At 48.6% G+C, this 18,499-nt stretch overlaps 2 protein-coding genes across 2 annotated transcripts; one reads left to right on the plus strand and one right to left on the minus strand.

The window, feature by feature from the left end:
* Nucleotides 1–6,862: 6,862 nt before the first annotated feature.
* On the minus strand, nucleotides 6,863–8,654 carry LOC127313350 (glucan endo-1,3-beta-glucosidase 8). The gene is made up of 2 exons (XM_051343879.2): nucleotides 8,152–8,654; nucleotides 6,863–8,049 (listed from the first exon to the last, which is right to left on the minus strand). Exons 1-2 carry the CDS (start codon nucleotides 8,493–8,495, stop codon nucleotides 6,939–6,941), a joined length of 1,455 nt encoding a protein of 484 aa, XP_051199839.2. The 5' UTR covers nucleotides 8,496–8,654; the 3' UTR covers nucleotides 6,863–6,938.
* Nucleotides 8,655–15,542: 6,888 nt separating this feature from the next.
* LOC127313351 (UDP-glycosyltransferase 90A2-like) lies at nucleotides 15,543–17,238 on the plus strand. Its single transcript, XM_051343880.2, has one exon. The coding sequence runs from the start codon at nucleotides 15,587–15,589 to the stop codon at nucleotides 17,120–17,122; it is 1,536 nt and encodes a 511-aa protein (XP_051199840.1). The 5' UTR covers nucleotides 15,543–15,586; the 3' UTR covers nucleotides 17,123–17,238.
* The last annotated feature ends 1,261 nt before the right edge of the window (nucleotides 17,239–18,499 follow it).

Below are 18,499 nucleotides of genomic sequence, written 5' to 3' on the forward strand. Positions count from 1 at the left end.
ATCCATTTGCCAGAAACTATGTTGGCACCGGGAGGAGGAGGAACTAAAGACCAGGTGTTGTTATGCATGAGAGCGTCGTACTCCTCCTGCATAGCTTGACGCCAGGCAGGATCACAGAGAGCAACCAGATAGTTATGTGGAATAGGAGAGGATGTGACGGCTGAAAGATTGAGTTTATCAATAGGAGGGGGAGTCGGCCTGTGGTACTGCGTGTGTGATGAGGGGGGGACAATGGTGGGGGTTGTTGTGTCGTCGACTGTAGACAATGGTGGGTGGTGCCGCAGGAGGAGGGGAGGCCACAACAGGGCGGCGAGCAGCCACAGCAGCAGGCGGCGCTGCCGCGGCAGGGGAGAGGGGCACAGTCTCTGCCGTGGCAGAGACAGATGGTGCGGATGCTGCCGCGGCAGAGGGAGCAGGCGCTGCTGCGGCAGAGAAAATAGGTGCGGGTTCTGCCACGGCAGGGAAGGTGGGTGCGGCAGGTTGAGTTTGGAGCTGGTCGAGGTAGTGTTGGAGTGGATCAGCTGTAGAAGTCGGAGTTTGGGTGGAGGTGGAGTAGGGAAAAGTTTGTTCATCGAAGGTGACATGACGATAAATGATAATTTTGCGTGTTTGGAGATCGAGGCAGCGATAGCCACGATGTTGAGATGGATAGCCGAGAAAGACACATTTAGTTGCACGGGGGGGGGGGGGGGGTAGTTTGTTTTTGGATGTGGAGAATGTGTTGATGTAACAGAGGCAACCAAAGACTCGCAGGTCCTGAGGTGTATGGCCGAAGAGGGAGTAGTATGGTGTGGTGTGTGGGTTGGAGGAGGTTGGACGAATGTTTATAAGATAGGTAGCTGTGTGGAGTGCCTCGGCCCAGAGTGTGGGCGGCATGGATGCTTCGAAAAGAAGAGTGCGGATCACATCATTAGTTGTGCGAATGGTGCGTTCGGCCTTGCCGTTTTGCTGAGAGGTGTATGGGCAGGAGAAGCGGTGGAGAATGCCATTTGTGGTGCAGAAGGTAGTGAGGTTAGAGTTGTCAAACTCTTTAGCATTGTCGCATTGGAGAGAGAGAATATAGAGCTGAAATTGTGTTTTAACTAGAGCATGAAAGGCGACAAAGGTTGCATATACTTCAGATTTTCTGCGTAAGGAAAAGCTCCAGAAATATTTAGTAAAATCATCGACTATGATAAGATAATAAGAAAAACCAGAAGTGTTGTGTATAGGTGATGTCCACATATCACAATCCAAACGTTCAAACGGACGATAGGTTCTAGAACTGGAAGGATAAAATGGTCTCCTAACATTCTTCCCTAATTGACATGCATGGCACATGGACGGCCCTGTTTTATTGTGGCAGGTGTGTGGAGTGAGGCGAGACATGGTGGTGTGTCCGGGGTGGCCGAAGCGACGGTGCCAGAGATCTGGGTGCTGTTGGAGGACGAAGGCTGCATGATGGAGAGCTTGGCACATGGAGTATAGCGGGCCGGAGCTATTGCATCGAAAAATCACGGTTCCGGTGAGAAGATCCTTCACAGAGAAACCATAAAGATCAAATTGAATGGAACAATAGTTATCGATAGTGAATTTCCGAACAGAAATAAGATTTTTGATAATGTTAGGAACGACAAGAATATTATTGAGATATAGAGGTTTGGAGGGAGAGTGGATGTTTTGCAACCAGTATGAGTGATGGGAATAGAGGAGCCGTTTCCGACGGTGACAAATTGGGAGGTGGAGGGTTTTAGAGAGGATAGGTTACCATGATCGGATGCCATGTGGGAGGATGCGTCGGAGTCCATGTACCAGTCACCTCCGGAGAGCTGCATGTTGTTCAGGGCGTTGACGAGGGCCGGGTCCAGGGCCGGCTGAGTGTACGGTGGCGGCGTCGGAGTCGTGTTGTTGGAGATGAGCTGGCCGTATGCAGTGTAGGCCTGGGGCGGAGCGTATCCGGGTCGTGGTCCGAGGACGCCAGGTGCCGGCGCTGCCCATGGCCGAGGCGCCCATGGTGTAGCCGGCTGCCAGGGGAGCAGCTGTTGCTGCTGAAGGTTTGCACGTGTGGGGGCGCCTGTCCATGGATTGAACTGCCAGGGTGAGTCGCTGCGGGTGCGTCCACGGCCACCACGACCGCCTCCGCGACCACGGCTGCCACGGTAGAAGGTGTTGGCGGCGATCTGGCCGTTGCCGCGGCCAGCGCCCCCGGATCCCATGGCGCCCTCAGACGACGATGGTGGTGGTGGTGGCGGAGGTCGGGGGCCACCATGTGGGGACTGCACACTTTGGCCGCAGGCCCATAGCGCCGTGCATGCGACATTCTTTACATCCACCTTCTTCTGCGTCTCTTCGAGGATGAGGGCGGAGCGCGTCTGCAGGAAGGTGGGAAAGGGCACCTGAAACAGAAGAAACGAGCGGAGGTGCGCATAACTCTCGTTAAGACCACGAAGAAGGGTGAGGACGAGAGTCTCGTCGGAGATGGGCTGGCCGACGTCGCCGAGGGAGTCGGCGAGGGTCTTTAGCTTGGCGTAGTAGTCGCTGATGGAGAGATCCCCCTAGGGGTGTTGCGGAAGTCGGCCTCCAGCTGAATGGCGCGGTGCTTCTTGTTGTCACGGAAGAGGTTCTCGATAGCGTCCCAGATGACGCGCGTCGTGGCTCTTGGGCGCATGACGATGCCGAGGAGGTCGATGGAGACGGAGCCGTAGATCCAGGAGAGGACGGTGTAGTCATCGCGGCCCCAGTAGGAGTTCGGGCCGGTGCTCTGATACCATGAAATAATGTGATTACGGGTGACTCGATGGCCCTCCTCGTGTCTGATCATACATATATATAAGTGGAGTACATCTTGAGTTACAAGTTAATTTCGGGCCTAATCCTAAACCCTAACCGCCGGCGGCTGGGCTAAGCCAGGCCGGTCGGTTGCCTAACACAGATCTTTTTGCATTAGGAGCATTCCTTCTTGAAGTTGTCTGTGCGCAAAGACCCATCAAGCAGGACTCACAAGGCAATCGAATCTTGTTGGTCAACTGGGTTCTTCAACATTGGCACAACGGGTCGATCATGGAAACAGCGGACAAGAGATTACAAGGGGAATTTGTCATAGATGAGGTCCATCTTGTGCTAAAACTGGGGCTTCTATGCTTGCATCCATTCCCTACTTCAAGGCCAAACATGCGAGAGGTGCTGCATGTTAGGATTAATCTTGATTTTGTATCTACATTTGTTATTTTGTTCTGCACTTAGTTAGATGCATGTAGTGTGGCTCGGTTCCAGCAGAGGTGCAAGGCGAGATGCTGTTGCGGCCGTGCGAGGCGGCGCACTGGTGAGATGCCGACGATGGCGAGAAGCTGTTGTCCACGTCCTGGGCTTGTTAGGTGCATGCCTGCATGTGCATATCTGTTCAGGTCGTTGTGGTTCCTGGAGTGATTCTAGGAGCTGGTCAGGTCAGCCGTTAGGCTTAGTGCGTGAGTGTCTGGGTTAGTTGAGTTAGTGGCCCGAGTGTATGTAGTGCCCAGCTTGTTAGTGGCGTGAGTGGCACAAAATCAGGCGAGTGTGATGCTCCGGCTGGATGTGTGTTGCCTATTTAAGGTGAGCTATTGAATGGAAAAAGTAGAGCCTGCGGGCAGTACAAAAAATGTAGCGTATGTGCTTACCAAGGATGAGTGTTCCAAGGCAAAGCCTATGTGTTCTTCTTCTTCCTTGGCCAGCGTGTGTGTGGAGTTTAGAGAAATAAGAGATTCAGAGTGAGAAGAGGTAGAAGTAGAAAGGGGCTGCGAGATGCAGCCCCAACAATTGGTATCAGAGCCGGAAGGTTCAAGAAGGTGGCGGGGGCTGGGCGGACTCCATGCGAGATGGAGGCCGGCAGCAAAGCAGGCTGGTTGCGGCGCGATGCCGCTGCCAGCTGGTTGCAGCGCAAGGCGTGGTGGAGGCTTCATCCAGGTCAAGAGATGGCCGCCGCGTATGGCAAGAAGGCATGGTGAGAGACGCTGCGATGGCATCGTCCACGGCAAGACGAAGATTGTCGGCGGTGTGATGCCGCTAGCAGCCGGGTGCGGTGCGATGCCGGGAGGAGGTGACGGTGGAGATGATGTCGGCGACAAGCTGACTGCTCTTTGAAGTTGCGTCAAGATTGGAGAATCAAGATTAGGGGGTGATTGTTAGGATTAATCTTGATTTTGTATTTGATTTTGTATCTACATTTGTTATTTTGTTCTGCACTTAGTTAGATGCATGTAGTGTGGCTCGGTTCCAGCAGAGGTGCAAGGCAAGATGCTGTTGCGGCCGTGCGAGGCGGCGCACTGGTGAGATGCCGACGATGGCGAGAAGCTGTTGTCCACGTCCTGGGCTTGTTAGCTGCATGCCTGCATGTGCATATCTGTTCAGGTCGTTGTGGTTCCTGGAGTGATTCTAGGAGCTGATCAGGTCAGCCGTTAGGCTTAGTGCGTGAGTGTCTGGGTTAGTTGAGTTAGTGGCCCGAGTGTATGTAGTGCCCAGCTTGTTAGTGGCGTGAGTGGCACAAAATCAGGCGAGTGTGATGCTCCGGCTGGATGTGTGTTGCCTATTTAAGGTGAGCTATTGAATGGAAAAAGTAGAGCCTACCGGCAGTACAGAAAATGTAGCGTATGTGCTTACCAAGGATGAGTGTTCCAAGGCAAAGCCTACGTGTTCTTCTTCTTCCTTGGCCAGCGTGTGTGTGTGGAGTTTAGAGAAATAAGAGATTCAGAGTGAGAAGAGGTAGAAGAAGAAAGGGGCTGCGAGATGCAGCCCCAACAGATAATAACATACCGCTACCGGAATTGGCACCAACACATTTGAGCTTTGGCATGCTGCCCTGGATGCAAGTCAAAGGATCCAATGCATCTGCCATGCCATACCCACAGCTCACGACGATGAGCATCGGCACAATTTCCGGTCTTTCGGGAGGACGATGATAGCAGTTATATATGTTGTCCGTTCTGTGACATCTATTCCGATATTTCTGTTGTTTGTTTGGTCTATTTCAATGGCTGATTTTGTTTCCACCCTTTACAATGTTGAACTGTAATAGTTTGAATAGTACTGAATTTCTACAATAAAATTGGATGTATGATTGATACAGATCCCTCGGTAACCCCCCTTTCAGAAAAAAAAATATATGAACCTCATCTGCTCATTCCATGTATATTTATGGTCTCATCATAATTCGGATATACTATAAAATAGTAAATTCAACTTGAACCTCGTAATTACTGTAGGGAGAAGGATCTATATCCTCTAGAGGCTCCAGTGCTCGTGTCCTCGTGAACCTCTGGGTCAGACATACGACACATTTCAGGTGGTCCCCGCTATCCTTTTCTTCTTCCTCCTAGCAAATTCCCCAGAGGAAACATCTTCGTCGAATCCAACTACTTCATGCAATAGCAGCCGACGCCCAGTCGGATTTCTAAACTCCGATCGGTCAGCTACTGACCGACCGGGTCACACTTTTGAAAAAAACTGAAAACGCGTGCTATTACTGGAATTAAATAAATAATTCGTATTATTAATTTATTTTTGCCACATCACGCATGTTTTGATTTCATCAACTGTGTGCTTTAAGAATACGTTGTTTTTAGCCGTTTGTGTAATCGACCAGAGTTTCCCACCATTGGATAGAGGCGGCATGGAAAATCGTGTGTGATGCCCCATTGAAGCCGCGTGTAATAGCCAGTTTTGTACCAGTGACATCTTATAACAAAATATTTACCATATATGTGTCCACGATAATGTAAAGGAGGTGATGTGGTACTAATTAGTAAAGAACGTTGAGAGATACAACCTACTTCCACAAATCTATAGTCGAGTGGTGCACTACACTCTCTTCATCACGGCGGCGATGGTGGTGATGTTAATAGGGGTGGAGGAGCAACGATGACGACTCTCACGGTGTTTGTCCTTCCATTTTTTTGAAGAAACTTCTATGTTTCGTATTATATGTTCTCAAGCAGCTTCTTTGCAACTACACGATAGCAAGGGTGGACAAAGGCGTGGGCATCGAAGCCGAGGTAAGAGGAATCCAGGAGGTGCCAAGGCTCGCCATGGGGTGGCCAGCCTTGGCCGTGCCATGGGCCCCACTAGACACCTAGCTTGCCTCCTCTAGTACTTCATTTCATCTTCTCGCATTTCTGGAAAAAAATGAGGTTTCAAAAAGGTTGGGTTCATTTGGCATTCCAAAGGTCCACAAAACTCAAAAGTACGTAAAACGTGGTTTTACTACTCTGTAGTGTTTAAAATAAATAAATAAATTAGAACTTTATGGAAAATCCCCAAAATCAATTGAAACATGTAGGGCATGGAGGGAACCTCATATAACATGCAAATATCTTGGAGCATTATAATAAAAACCAAAATTAAATGGATACATTTTTACATGTATCACCACCGCGCCGCCCAAGCTACCACCGTGTCCACGACCACTATTGACAGGCCGGCACCAGTACCGAGGGGTCACCGCCTCGATCCAAATCACGCGCGCCGGCTAGGCTTGAGTTGGGGCTGCGTTGTGGTTCCGTGTTGTTGAAAAAAGAGAAAGGGGAGGAGTGTAGTCCTAGTTTTAGAAGTAGAGAAAAGGTTAGTTAAAAAGAAATGTTAGTTTTGGAAGATCTCGATGCAAGGAACCCAACGGTGAAAAGTGTCCATCTTGGATGAATGGCTCATAGATCTAAAACTATTTTGTTTTGAATTTTATTTCTCAAAAAGGCAAAAGTTGTAGTCCTCACGCCCTCTTGTTCCCTCTCACTCGATCTCATCCTCAATCTTCATTTTGCTTCTCTTTAGCAAGTGGTGAGCAGAGAGATATGGGGGCGTGTGACGCGAGAGATGGGAGTCTTGACAACGCGCGGAAACGGGCCTTGAGCCCTTGATGTCGAAGAGAAACTCATGTTGCGTTTGTATTCGGTCACAACACATTTGTATTCCCGATATGAAGTTCTTAATCCCTTCTACATGACAAAACTCATCGCGACAATATGCACAAACGAGGCCAGCAACGTGGCCCACCACATCGCCGGCGCCGCTCTCCCGCCAGCGCTGATGATCTGGACCGGGAACAGGCAGCCCTTGGTGGAGGCGTTCTTGTCGCTGATCTTGGCGAGGCCGTCGAAGTCGCAGGCGCGCACGTCCTGGTCCTGCATCTGGAAGTACATGTTGAAGGCGTAGGAGATGTTGCTGTTCTCGTCGAGCCCGTTGCAGGAGCACCCGTAGCCGAGCGCCGTGCAGTCGCCGCTGGCGCACGCGTACTGGATGTTCCCCGGAAGCTTCGACTTGTCCTGGGCTTCGTCGTCGAACACGCACCACTGCTTGGGCAGGTACTCCACGCCGGACACGCCCACCAGCAACTTGTCGTTCCCCTGCCCGGAGAGGTCCATGGGGAACTTGGGCTTGCCGTCGTAGGTCAGGATCCCCCAGTGCCGCTCGAAGGGCCCCGGGGCGATGCTCTTCATGTCCTCGTCGAACAGGCCGAAGAGGTACACGTCCATCTTGCCCGACCGGAGGTGGGTGCCTTCGTTCTTCGCCAGCTTCTTCATGAGGCCGTCATAGAACCGCCTGGCCAGCTTCGCGTTGCCGTTCTTGTTGCCGTCGGTTGGCCAGCCCACCTCGCCCACGACCACCTTCAGGTTCGGCACGCCGGCCTTCTTGAGCGCGCTCACGAGCGTGTCGTAGTTGGCGTCGAACACGTTGGAGTAGCTGACCCCGCCGTTGTCCTGGATGCTGCGGCCGCCGTCGAAGAAGGCGAACTCGAAGGGGAAGTTGTCGCTCTGGTACAGGCTGAGGAATGGGTAGATGTTGACGACGAAGGGCGAGCCGTGGTCGTGCAGGAACTTGACCATGTCGGTCATGAGGTCGTTGATGTCGGGCCGGAACTGGCCGGAGGACGGCTTGTCGTCCGGGGAGACGTACACGTCCGCGTTCAGCGGGACCGTCGCCTTCACCTTGTCGCCGACACCGGCATTGTCGAGCGCCTTCTGGATGTTCTTGAGCGCCGGGACGGTCGTTTTCATGAATGTGCCGTTGTAAGCCTTGAGGAACGGCTCGTTCCCCACGGCAACATACCTGCTCTCGATCAAACAGTAACACCATTCCATCGTCAGACAGACAAAGACGAGGATCATTAATTATGCGATGGTGGTTATCGATTAAGGCAAGTATGCGCACTTGAGGTTGAGCTTGTCGCCGTAGCTGGTGACGTTCTCATTGACCCAATCCTCGGCATTGCCGTAGCTGGTCATCGTGTCCAGCATGTCGTTGGGGATGCCTAGCATGACCTCAATGCCGGAGTCAAGGAGCGCGTCGACGGGCCAAGAGTCCGCGTCGAACAGCTTCACCTTCATGATCCCGTTGTCCTTCAGCATCTTCACCACCGACGAGGGCACCAGCGGGTGCGTCATCTGCGAGCCCCAGTTCACGCCGACGTCCACGGCGGAGCTCCCGGCTGACGCCGGCGACACGGTGAGCAGTAGCGTGGCCGCGCCGGCCAGCAGCCGCAGGAGCGGAGCCATGCCGGGGTGTTCTCCGGTTTTTCCTCGATTTGGCGTAATCGCAGTTCCGGTACGTCGAGATTTGGTGGTGCTCGTGCTGCGTGTTCCACACCTCTGGCGTTGGATTGGAAAGGAGAGGAAAATGGCGGGGAAACCGGACAGAGTTTGACCATGGCATGCACGCATCAGGTCCGAATCAGGATCGGGAGGAAATAACAGCCATTTGGCAAATGTGCCATTTTGGTGCTCTCATGGTGTAGATGCAAACCGTCCGTAGGTGCAGGATTATTGTGGTAGATGTCCCTCCTGAATCCTGTCTAGTTACATGCAGCTGTCTTCTTCCTTTTTTCTGAACTTTTTGCACTTCATTAACCCGAAAATGTCTGTAAACAGTACTTGTTCCACAATGTAACATGTTTGGGCAAACTAATTAAGAATACTCGAGAACGTCAGCATTGAAAAACAAGTTCTTCCCACGGTCACGACACACATTCATTTTCATCTTTTCGTCGACACGGTCAAAACATTGATATAACCTTTAATGGGACGCAAATATGAAAGATTATGTGTCAATAAACTACAAAATTCATGTATGTATTTTACATGCATTACTCGCTCCAGCCTTTGAAGAAGGCGAGCCTTCCGTCATTTCACTACAACTGGAAAATGTTGTAGCACCACTTCCCCGGGTAGATTGGCGTATTCACCGGTTGCCCCTCCCTCCTCGACCTTGAACCTCTCTACCAGCACCCGCTCCATGGCCGGCGGCACGCTTAGGGCCCTAAGTCTGCGGCTGTCAGCTGCACGAAGAAGGCTAGAACCTGCTGATGGCCACTGTGGCCCAGGTTTGCAAGGCGTCCCTAATGCACCCCTGGCACGTGCAGCTCGTTGTCAGTGTCCACGTGTGCAACATTATTAGTCCTGAGTTGCAGCTTGGGGCTGTAGTCTTCGAGACCCTTCATCGACCCCTCCGGGAACTTCCTCATGTACTCCTAGTTCTTCATTGCCAGACATTACACACAGTAGTGACAAGCATGTGAATGGTAAATTCCATTTATATGGACATGAATGTCGTTGTTGGCGTGGTTATCACCATGCCATGACGCGATCACGATCCTGCTACCCTGGCATCGTACTGCCGACCATGCTTGACGAGGGACTAAGATGTAATGGAACACACAAAATTACTACTACGCCACGATTCTAACCTAAAGCGAACGACCTAAACAAAGTCATAGAAATTATGAACGAATCAAAAAACGCTTGTCGAAATCAAAAGGGGCGCAAAAATAGAAATCAAAAGGGGGCAGAAATAGAAACCACGATCGTATGGATTGAGAGCGGCCCCGACAAAGGTGGAGGAGCCCTCGCTAATCATTCCTTAGGTGTGCGTCAGGCACTGTTGGACAAGGTGATGCCTAGGCAAAAGCACGTTTAGGCACTAGGCAATGGACAAACGCCTCACCTAGAGTATAAGTGAAAGTCTATGTTTGGCAACCAAGAATTTTTGTTCCTCAATAATAAATCATGCCAGAATTCAGGAGCGAGCTACATGACCATTATTCTAAAGGTAGTTATTACAAATTTACATGGTCTAAATTAATGTGTATTTAAATATAATAACTCATATATACACTTGCTAGTATAAACTATGCCCACCTAGGTTGTGCCTCGGGCGCTTAAGCGTCGCCTAGGTACTAGGCAAATGCCAACCATCTCTCTTACGCCTAGCACTTTTTTCAACCTCGGACCCACTATTGGACAAGGCGACTCCTAGGAAACGCTTAAGCACGCTTAGACACTAGGTGGTGGACAAACACCTCGCCTAGGGCATAGTCGGAAGTCTCAATAATAAATCATGTCATAATTCACGAACGAGCTAGATGAGCATTATTCTAATGGTAGTTATTACCAATTTACATATTTACATGCTCTAAATTATGGTGTATTCACATATAATAACCCATATATACAATTGTTGGTATAAACTATGCCAGTCTAGGTTGTGCCTCGGGCGCTTAAGCGTCGCCTATGCACTAGGCGAATGCTAACTGCACCGCTTACGCCTAGCACTTTTTCCAACCTCGGACCCACTGTTGGACAAGGCGACACCAAGGCAACGCTCAAGCACGCTTAGGCACTAGGCGATCGACAAACGTCTTGCCTAGGACATAAGCGGAAGTCTAGGCAAGGCAACCAAGAATTTTTGTTCCTCAATAATAGATCATGCCATAATTCACGAACGAGCTAGATGAGCATTATTCTAAAGGTAGTTATTACAAATTTACATGCTCTAAATTAATGTTTATTCACATATAATAACCCATATATACACTTGCTGGTATAAATTATGCCCGCCTAGGCTATGCCTCGGGCACTTAAGCTTCGCCTAGGCACTAGGCGAATGATGGCTCCCAAGCGCAGGAAATCAATTGTATTACTTTTCAACAAGAAAGGTTGTCGAACACATGAGGATCTGAAGGTATTGGTTAGCAAGTTTGACAAGTAAACAATAAAAAGTATGAAGTAGATTTGGTGTTTTGAGTGTATAGTTTACAATAAAATAAAGTACTAAAAGTAAATCAGTAAGTAAATGCTTCAATGAGAGAAAACCCAATCATCTATGTAGCAAGAGGATAACCTCAAGTGTGTGTGAACTTATATGTGACAAGTGTTCCCGAGGGCGCAATGGATTCACTAACATTTAAATTTCGACACAACATGATGAATATCTTGTCAAGTTTCATTTCCTTATGATGTGTCCTATGGACATTTTCATGAGAAAGTATAGGAATCATTAAGACATAAATGTCCGATCATAGAGTTCATGGGTCCTCGACATAAAGCCCTCTAATGCAACTCAAAGTATTGGAAACGGTTTCTGTCATTCTATCCCTTCCAACCCCTCATCATTACATTAAATTGCAGCTTTATGAGCCTATATAGGTGAAGTAATATGTAATCGACGTCCGCATAAAACCATTATAGAATAATATAAAAGATTAAAAAACTTGCCCAAGTTAATACTCATTGCACATCATATACAATCATGGTCAGATCATCCTATGCCCCCAGAAACATAGGGAACTACTCACAAGTGCCAAACATGGTGTGGATTAGGGGCATGATGATTACAACACAATCTGAAAATATAATCTCTCCACCAAATAAAGACAAGATGCCTATCATAATCATGCAATAGCACTGAAAACAATATCCAGGGTTTGATCTATCATAAACTATGAGGGGGAATGGAGTTGATCTCGACGATGGTGATGGTGGTGATGATGGTGCTGATGGGGATGTTGATGGAGATGCATCCCCCTACGTCAAGGAGGACTGGTGAGGACGATGATGGTGTCGATTTCCCCTTCAGCGAAGGCACCGGTGCGGCAGGATCTGCCCTCTTTCGAAGTATGACAGGACTTTCCCCTCCGCCGCCGCCTAAATAAATCTCGGGAAAAATATTGGTTAGGTTTTCTAGCGAGACGGAGACGTCTATAAAAAGGGGGACCCGAGACGATGCTCGAGGCCCAAACAGCCTAGGGTCGCACGAATAGCCAAGTAGGGCGCGCCACCTAGTACTGTTTGGCCCTCGTGGCTCCCCTCGCGTGATTCTTTGGGCCACCGTCCTTCTCTCGGTGAAAAATTGATCATGTGTTTTTCCTTCGATTTTAGGTGTCCAGAATGTCCCTAAAACAACAAAATACGAAAAAGAAGGTTTTTTTGCCTCCTAGAAATTGAATACCAGTGAATGGGACTTTGTAGAAAAGTCCCATAAATCAAATAGAAATGCATAAATAATGATGGATAATGAAAAATATTATTTAAAACTAATCATATGAGTCACAATATTGATGATGTAAAATGCACGTATAAGCGAATGCCAACCGCTTCACTTACGGCGCCTAGTGCCTTTTCCAACCTTGTCCGAAGATCCCCCCCCCCCCCCCCCCCCCCACACACACACACACACACACACATCACGTGCAGGATGCGGTGGCACATGAGGTGACACGAGCGGCGGCACCATGGGTGCTAGAGGATGGTAAAATGCAGGCCGGTACCCTACTCGTGGCAGAGCGCACCACTCATGAGGGATGAACCCTGGTGGCACCTCATTTTACCGTATGGAGCCGGCTGCACCCACCGCCATGGACGCCGCTCTGGACGTCACATACCTTAGTTGGGGGTTAATTGCCCTCACCGGGGGGAGCGAGTGAATCCCGGCCACGGTCGTCCTAGTGCTCGCCATGGGCCTCGAGGCAATGGGGACGACCGATTGAACACCGGCATCACTGTCGGATCAATATGTGCCGCCACGTCACGGAGTCCGTTGACTCCGTAGTTACGGATCATGCATGCACGCATGTCCGACAACCGGGCAGTGAGCTTGGCAACCGAATCCGCCGGCGGAGGGGCGGAAAGGGCAAAGGCGACGAGGAATCCATGAATGTGGCGGTTGATGGGATGTGATAGGCGGTTTCAGACATAGGGAGAGAGTGCAAGGGCGGTGACACGAGTTAAGCACGTGCCTGGAGTAAATGACGTGTCTCCTGCGCTTCTCCACACGTGTAACAATTGCACGAAGACGTGCGGTTTTCCACCGTAACATGCCATGCTTCATGAAACGGTAAATTCGGACGTTCCTCACGGAACGAGCTCGCTGTGTTCTAAAAATCGATTCGTGCAACAACATCAAATTAAAGCCCAGAAAACCAAAAAAACTCATTCTCATCTCTCCTACATATGCGCCCCGATATGATTGGAGCGAACTTCACGTGAAGGCCGAGCGGCCGTCGGCCCGTCGCCCTCCATGCTGTCGAGTAGTAGCAGCCTCCCAAACGCAATATCCGGAATACAACACCCGAGATTACAATCGATAACCACACTACTCCATTGGCTCGTGTGTGATTAAATTTTCTAACGCGTACATCTTGATCGATCTCTGCGTGGAATCTTGCAGTTAAAAAACTTTTTCCAGATTGTCGTCATCCTCATCCATCCACCGACGGACGGCGTGTTCGTTGTCACGAGTGCAGCCTCGACCATGTCGGTTAATTTGTTGAGAAACAATATTCACGACCAGTCAAGATTTCCAATTCGTTCGTTTACCTGTTCTTGTTACGGGAAGACCGGCTCCAGTTCGTGTTTGGCCCCCTTTTTTTTCGGGCAGACCCGTACCATCAGTTCCTCGTCCTTGGCCTTGTTCCACTCAACGATGAAAGCCAAAAGATTTGGGGTAATTCTCACAATCTAGCATCCTCGACGTGCATTTGGTCGATGGTTAAAATAACGTGTTAAAAGAAATAGCAGTGTCTCTCCTATAAATCCTATACAAGCTATATTGTACTAATAACATGCTATATTAAAATTATTATGTTTTAAAATAAAAGTACAAGATACATCCCAACACTTAATTAAGGATTTCAGCCCGGAAATTCAATTCAGCTCCCGGGTGGGTATGCTCCCTATACTAAAAATAATAATATTTCGAGTTGTCGAAAATTTTTGACAAAAAATTATACATGTACATCTCTATAATATATGTGCATTCGTCAAGTTCCATGAAAAAATAATATTTTTTGTGGTCTATGTAAAAAAAAAAGAAATTTATCTTGTAAAAAGCATTATTTTTAGCATTGAATTTTGTCTTTTTTACACACGTCACATAACAAATTCATTTTTTATGAAACAACTTTGTGAGCGCGTAGCACATCAAGATGTACATGTAAATTTTTTATTTTAATTTTTTTAAAATTCAAAATGTGTGTAAGATGAATTTTTAAATAGAGGGAGCATATGCTCCCATGTTTCAAAACACCACTCCCATTTCAGCCAGAATATAAAGAATATATACTCAGAATATAGTAGAACAATACATGCACAATCACATACAAAAATAGTCCTCCAATTGTCTAGAAGACTATAACATAAGCATCCCAGGTGGTACTGAGAATCACTATTAGCGATCTCTCTGGTACAAAAGAGAAACCAACAAACTGTGGTTTACATATAAAAGCAACTTCTTTCTGATGAGAAAAACTCAGGCTTTAGACTAATAGACTGGGAAAAAAAGCGCGATGACCTTATCACATTTTAGTACGATGTACCATGCTATTTCACAAATAACGTTGCAACGAGTAAAATTACGTACTAAAATTTAGCATGGGATGTTCAAATATGTCGCAGCTTACTATTATTTCCATCATACATATGCAATCATGCAAAAGAAAATGCATATACAATAAAAGAAATCTACAACGCAAATGGATAAACCATGTGATCGAATGCTGATGGTGATGGCAAGCACAGTTCACTTTTTTATCTGAAACAGTCAACTATGTGAGCCACAGCTCATTCTTAAGGTTTGTGATTTTGCAACCTGTCTATAGCTTGGGCGCTTGCATGTCCCAGTATTTTAGTGGTAGGCTATATATATCTCGCTGCCCGTGAGATAGGAGATATACTTCTCACAAGTAAGACACATATACACTCTGTTTGAGGTGATAGGAACATCAGGTTTTTGCAGATATATAGACCGCATCCCATAGACTTCAACTCTGTAACCCCAACCTTTCAAAATGATCCGCAGCCGTGCCCACTGCCTAGTCATAGTTCCATGGCCGCCACCATCTGTGGGCGAGCCTCGGGCGTGCATCATTAGTTTAGAAAAAACACCTTGTCGGATGTCAAGCATGTGTCATATAGAAAGTAAAACAAGATATAAATATTTTTTCAAAACTACTGAAATGGTGAAACTACTACGTGAAAAGAAAATAACGAAGGGAATGCAAAAACAATTCACACGATTAATGAAATAATTGAACACTACATTAATTCTTAGCTATATTATCAATCTCGTCATATCGGCAAAATTATTAAATTCCAACAGTAGTACAGTATTCTAGCTATATATCTCAGAGCTGATTTCACATATCTCAAAGTATATACAGAGATATTCTATGGCAGCTACAGTAAAGTATTATACAAACTGCCAGCTGATGGAACATTAATTTTGTGTATATATATATACCACCCAATAGAGCTCAATTCTGCAGAACCAAACCTGCCAAGTCCCAACAATCCGCAGCAGTACAGCACCGTCTGCCATGGCCACCACCAACAGCACCAACGCTTGCGCTACACCCAACCATGGCGCAAACGGCGGCAGCAACCAGTCTGGCCGCGACCACATCATCTTATTCCCGTTCATGGCGAAGGGCCACACACTCCCACTGCTTCACTTCGCCACGGCGCTCTCGGTGCACCAGAAGAACCTCCTCATCACCGTGGTCGTCACGCCGGCCAACCTCGCCTTCGCCCGCATCCGGCTCCCCGCCTCGGTGAACCTAGCCGTTCTGCCGTTCCCCTCGCTGCCGCCGTTACCATCCGGCGTCGAGTCGACGGACACCCTGCCCGCCCCGGCCCTCTACCCGACGTTCCTGAACGCGACGGCGCTCCTGCGGGAGCCCTTCGCGGAGTTCATGGCGTCGCTCCCGTCCCCGCCGCTCGTGCTCATCTCCGACTTTTTCCTCGGGTTCACGCACGGCGTCGCGGCCGATGCCGGCGTCCGCCGCATCGTGTTCCACGGCATGTCCTGCTTCTCCCTGGCCATGTGCAAGTCGCTGATCGCGAGCCCGCCGCCAAGCGTCGAGCACGGCACCAGCTTCCGCGTGGCCCGCATGCCGGAGCACGTGAGGATCACGGCGGCGGAGGTCCCGGACACGATCGCCAAGATCTTCGACCCCGAGGACCCGGTGAGCCGGTTCATCATCGACCACGTCGGCGAGTCGGACGAGCGCAGCTGGGGCGTGCTGGTGAACAGTTTCGCGGCGTTGGACGACGAGGAGTACGTGGCGGCCCTGCTGTCGTTCTACCAGCCGGACGCGCGCGCCTGGCTGGTCGGCCCGATGTTCCTCGCCGCCGGCGACATGCCGGAGCGCGAGGAGGAGCACGACCCCGAGGGCTGCCTCCCCTGGCTCGACGAGAGGGCGGAGCGGTCGGAGACGGCGATCTACGTATCGTTCGGCACGCAGGCCTACGTCTCGGACGAGCAGCTCGACGAGCTGGCGCGCGGGCTGGTGCAGTCCGGTCACCACTTCCTCTGGGCAGTGCGGTCCGCTGCGTGGTCGCCGCCGGTGGAAGTAGGGCCGCGCGGACGGATCGTCCGCGGGTGGGTCCCCCAGAGGAGCGTGCTGGCTCACCGCGCGGTGGGAGGGTTCGTGAGCCACTGCGGCTGGAACTCGGTGATGGAGAGCCTCACGGCGGGGAAGCCCCTGCTGGCGTGGCCGTTTATGGCCGAGCAGCACCTGAACGCGCACCACGTCGCGGACATCATCGGCGCCGGCGTCAGGATTGTGGACGTCAAGGTCGCCGGAGACGCGGTCGTCGAGAGGGCGGAGGTGGAGGAGAAGGTGAGGAGGCTGATGGACGCCTGCGAGGAAGGGCGGAAGATACGGGAGAGGGCCACCTGGGCTCAGCAGGCGGCGAAGGCAGCGGTGAGCGACGGCGGCACGTCGCGCGTGGCGCTGATGAAGCTGGTGGAAGAGCTGCAGCGAAGCTACTGTGACGTCATCGTGGGGAAACAGGATCACGGGGCCAACAGGATAATACTCACGCAAGCGCATAGTTCTACAAAAGCCTAACTTCAGCTCCAGTGGACGCGAACGTCGTACGTTGGAGTATAATCTGCTCTATGCTATACCCAGTGTTGATCAATGTTTTTAGGGGAGAGAAAACATCCTGTAAATTTCAGTGTTTATTATTATTATTATTATTGCAACTATTTATAATTAACAACATTGTGGACGCGTAGATGTAATAATAGTTGGAAAAGAAGGGACAGTTTTAAAATTTCAGGTCTTATAAGATGTTCTGTTAAGTTGACTCAAATGCTCTTTTACGTCTAAGTTGATCATGAAATTGTAACTTCACTTTTTAGCGAAACTACCACAAAATTGTCGCAAATGCAAGAACACCATCTTGAGTATGTTTTTTTTTTTGGTTATGTGTTAGAAATACTAGCCACCGCAAGTATTAGGTCATATAAAATATTACTTGTATGAAAAATGGGTTTTACTAATTTTCAATTATTTCTTAGTCCTATGACGTCATCGAATCTCAGTTGTAACACACGTTGTAACTCACAATTAGCACGAATCACGAAGAAAATTTAACGAGGCATTTTTTCTAGTTGCAACTGAAAAAATTCAGTTGCAACCCAAGTTGCAACTAAAAAAATGTCAATTACAGCCCAAGTTGCAACTTAAGTGCATAAATCACGATGCAAATCTGATGGTGTAGGACTCGAATGAGAACTAGCAAAACTTATGAAAAATATTATTAGTCATTTGTTTTTGTGGCAAAATTTTGATTATGCCATGCTAAAAATTTGATATGAATGACCAAATTTATATCATTATACGTGTTATTAGATCAATACAAACGTTTAAAGTTCATATCACTCGCTAGCTAGACAATTATGTGATGTTCGATCAGTTGTTGATGAAGTTCATAGTTTTGATTGTAAGATGTTGACGTTAGTAGATTTACAGTCATGAAAATTCACATTTTCTGATGTGATTAATAATTTGAGCCTACCATAGCAATGCCAGGATGATACAATTTTTTAAGAAACGGGGCAGCCCAACAAGAGTATTACATCTTATTACAAATCATGGGTCAGATAAGGTTTGAACATGAGCGAGCCATCTAAACATGACTAAAACGAGCAACGATGTTGCCTCCTCATATCAACCGTTGCGCAGACCGACATCCGCAGCAGCTGTAGAAATCTCGTTGTACCATTATCATCCGGACTAAGGACAAGATGATGTGTGTAAGGACTATGCTGAAGAACTTCTAAATGTGGTCCATTATACCGAGGGCCTATCATATGAAGAACTATATATACCATGTTATTAAAACTATAAGAATATTAGTTTGGTTAATAAGTTAATTACATATCAAGTCGTATCTGTATTTTATTAAGAGGATAGAACTTTTTTCGTGATAAAGTGAAT

The sequence above is a fragment of the Lolium perenne genome, chromosome 7 (assembly GCF_019359855.2).
Source record: "Lolium perenne isolate Kyuss_39 chromosome 7, Kyuss_2.0, whole genome shotgun sequence".
In the NCBI taxonomy this organism is placed as follows: domain Eukaryota; kingdom Viridiplantae; phylum Streptophyta; class Magnoliopsida; order Poales; family Poaceae; genus Lolium; species Lolium perenne.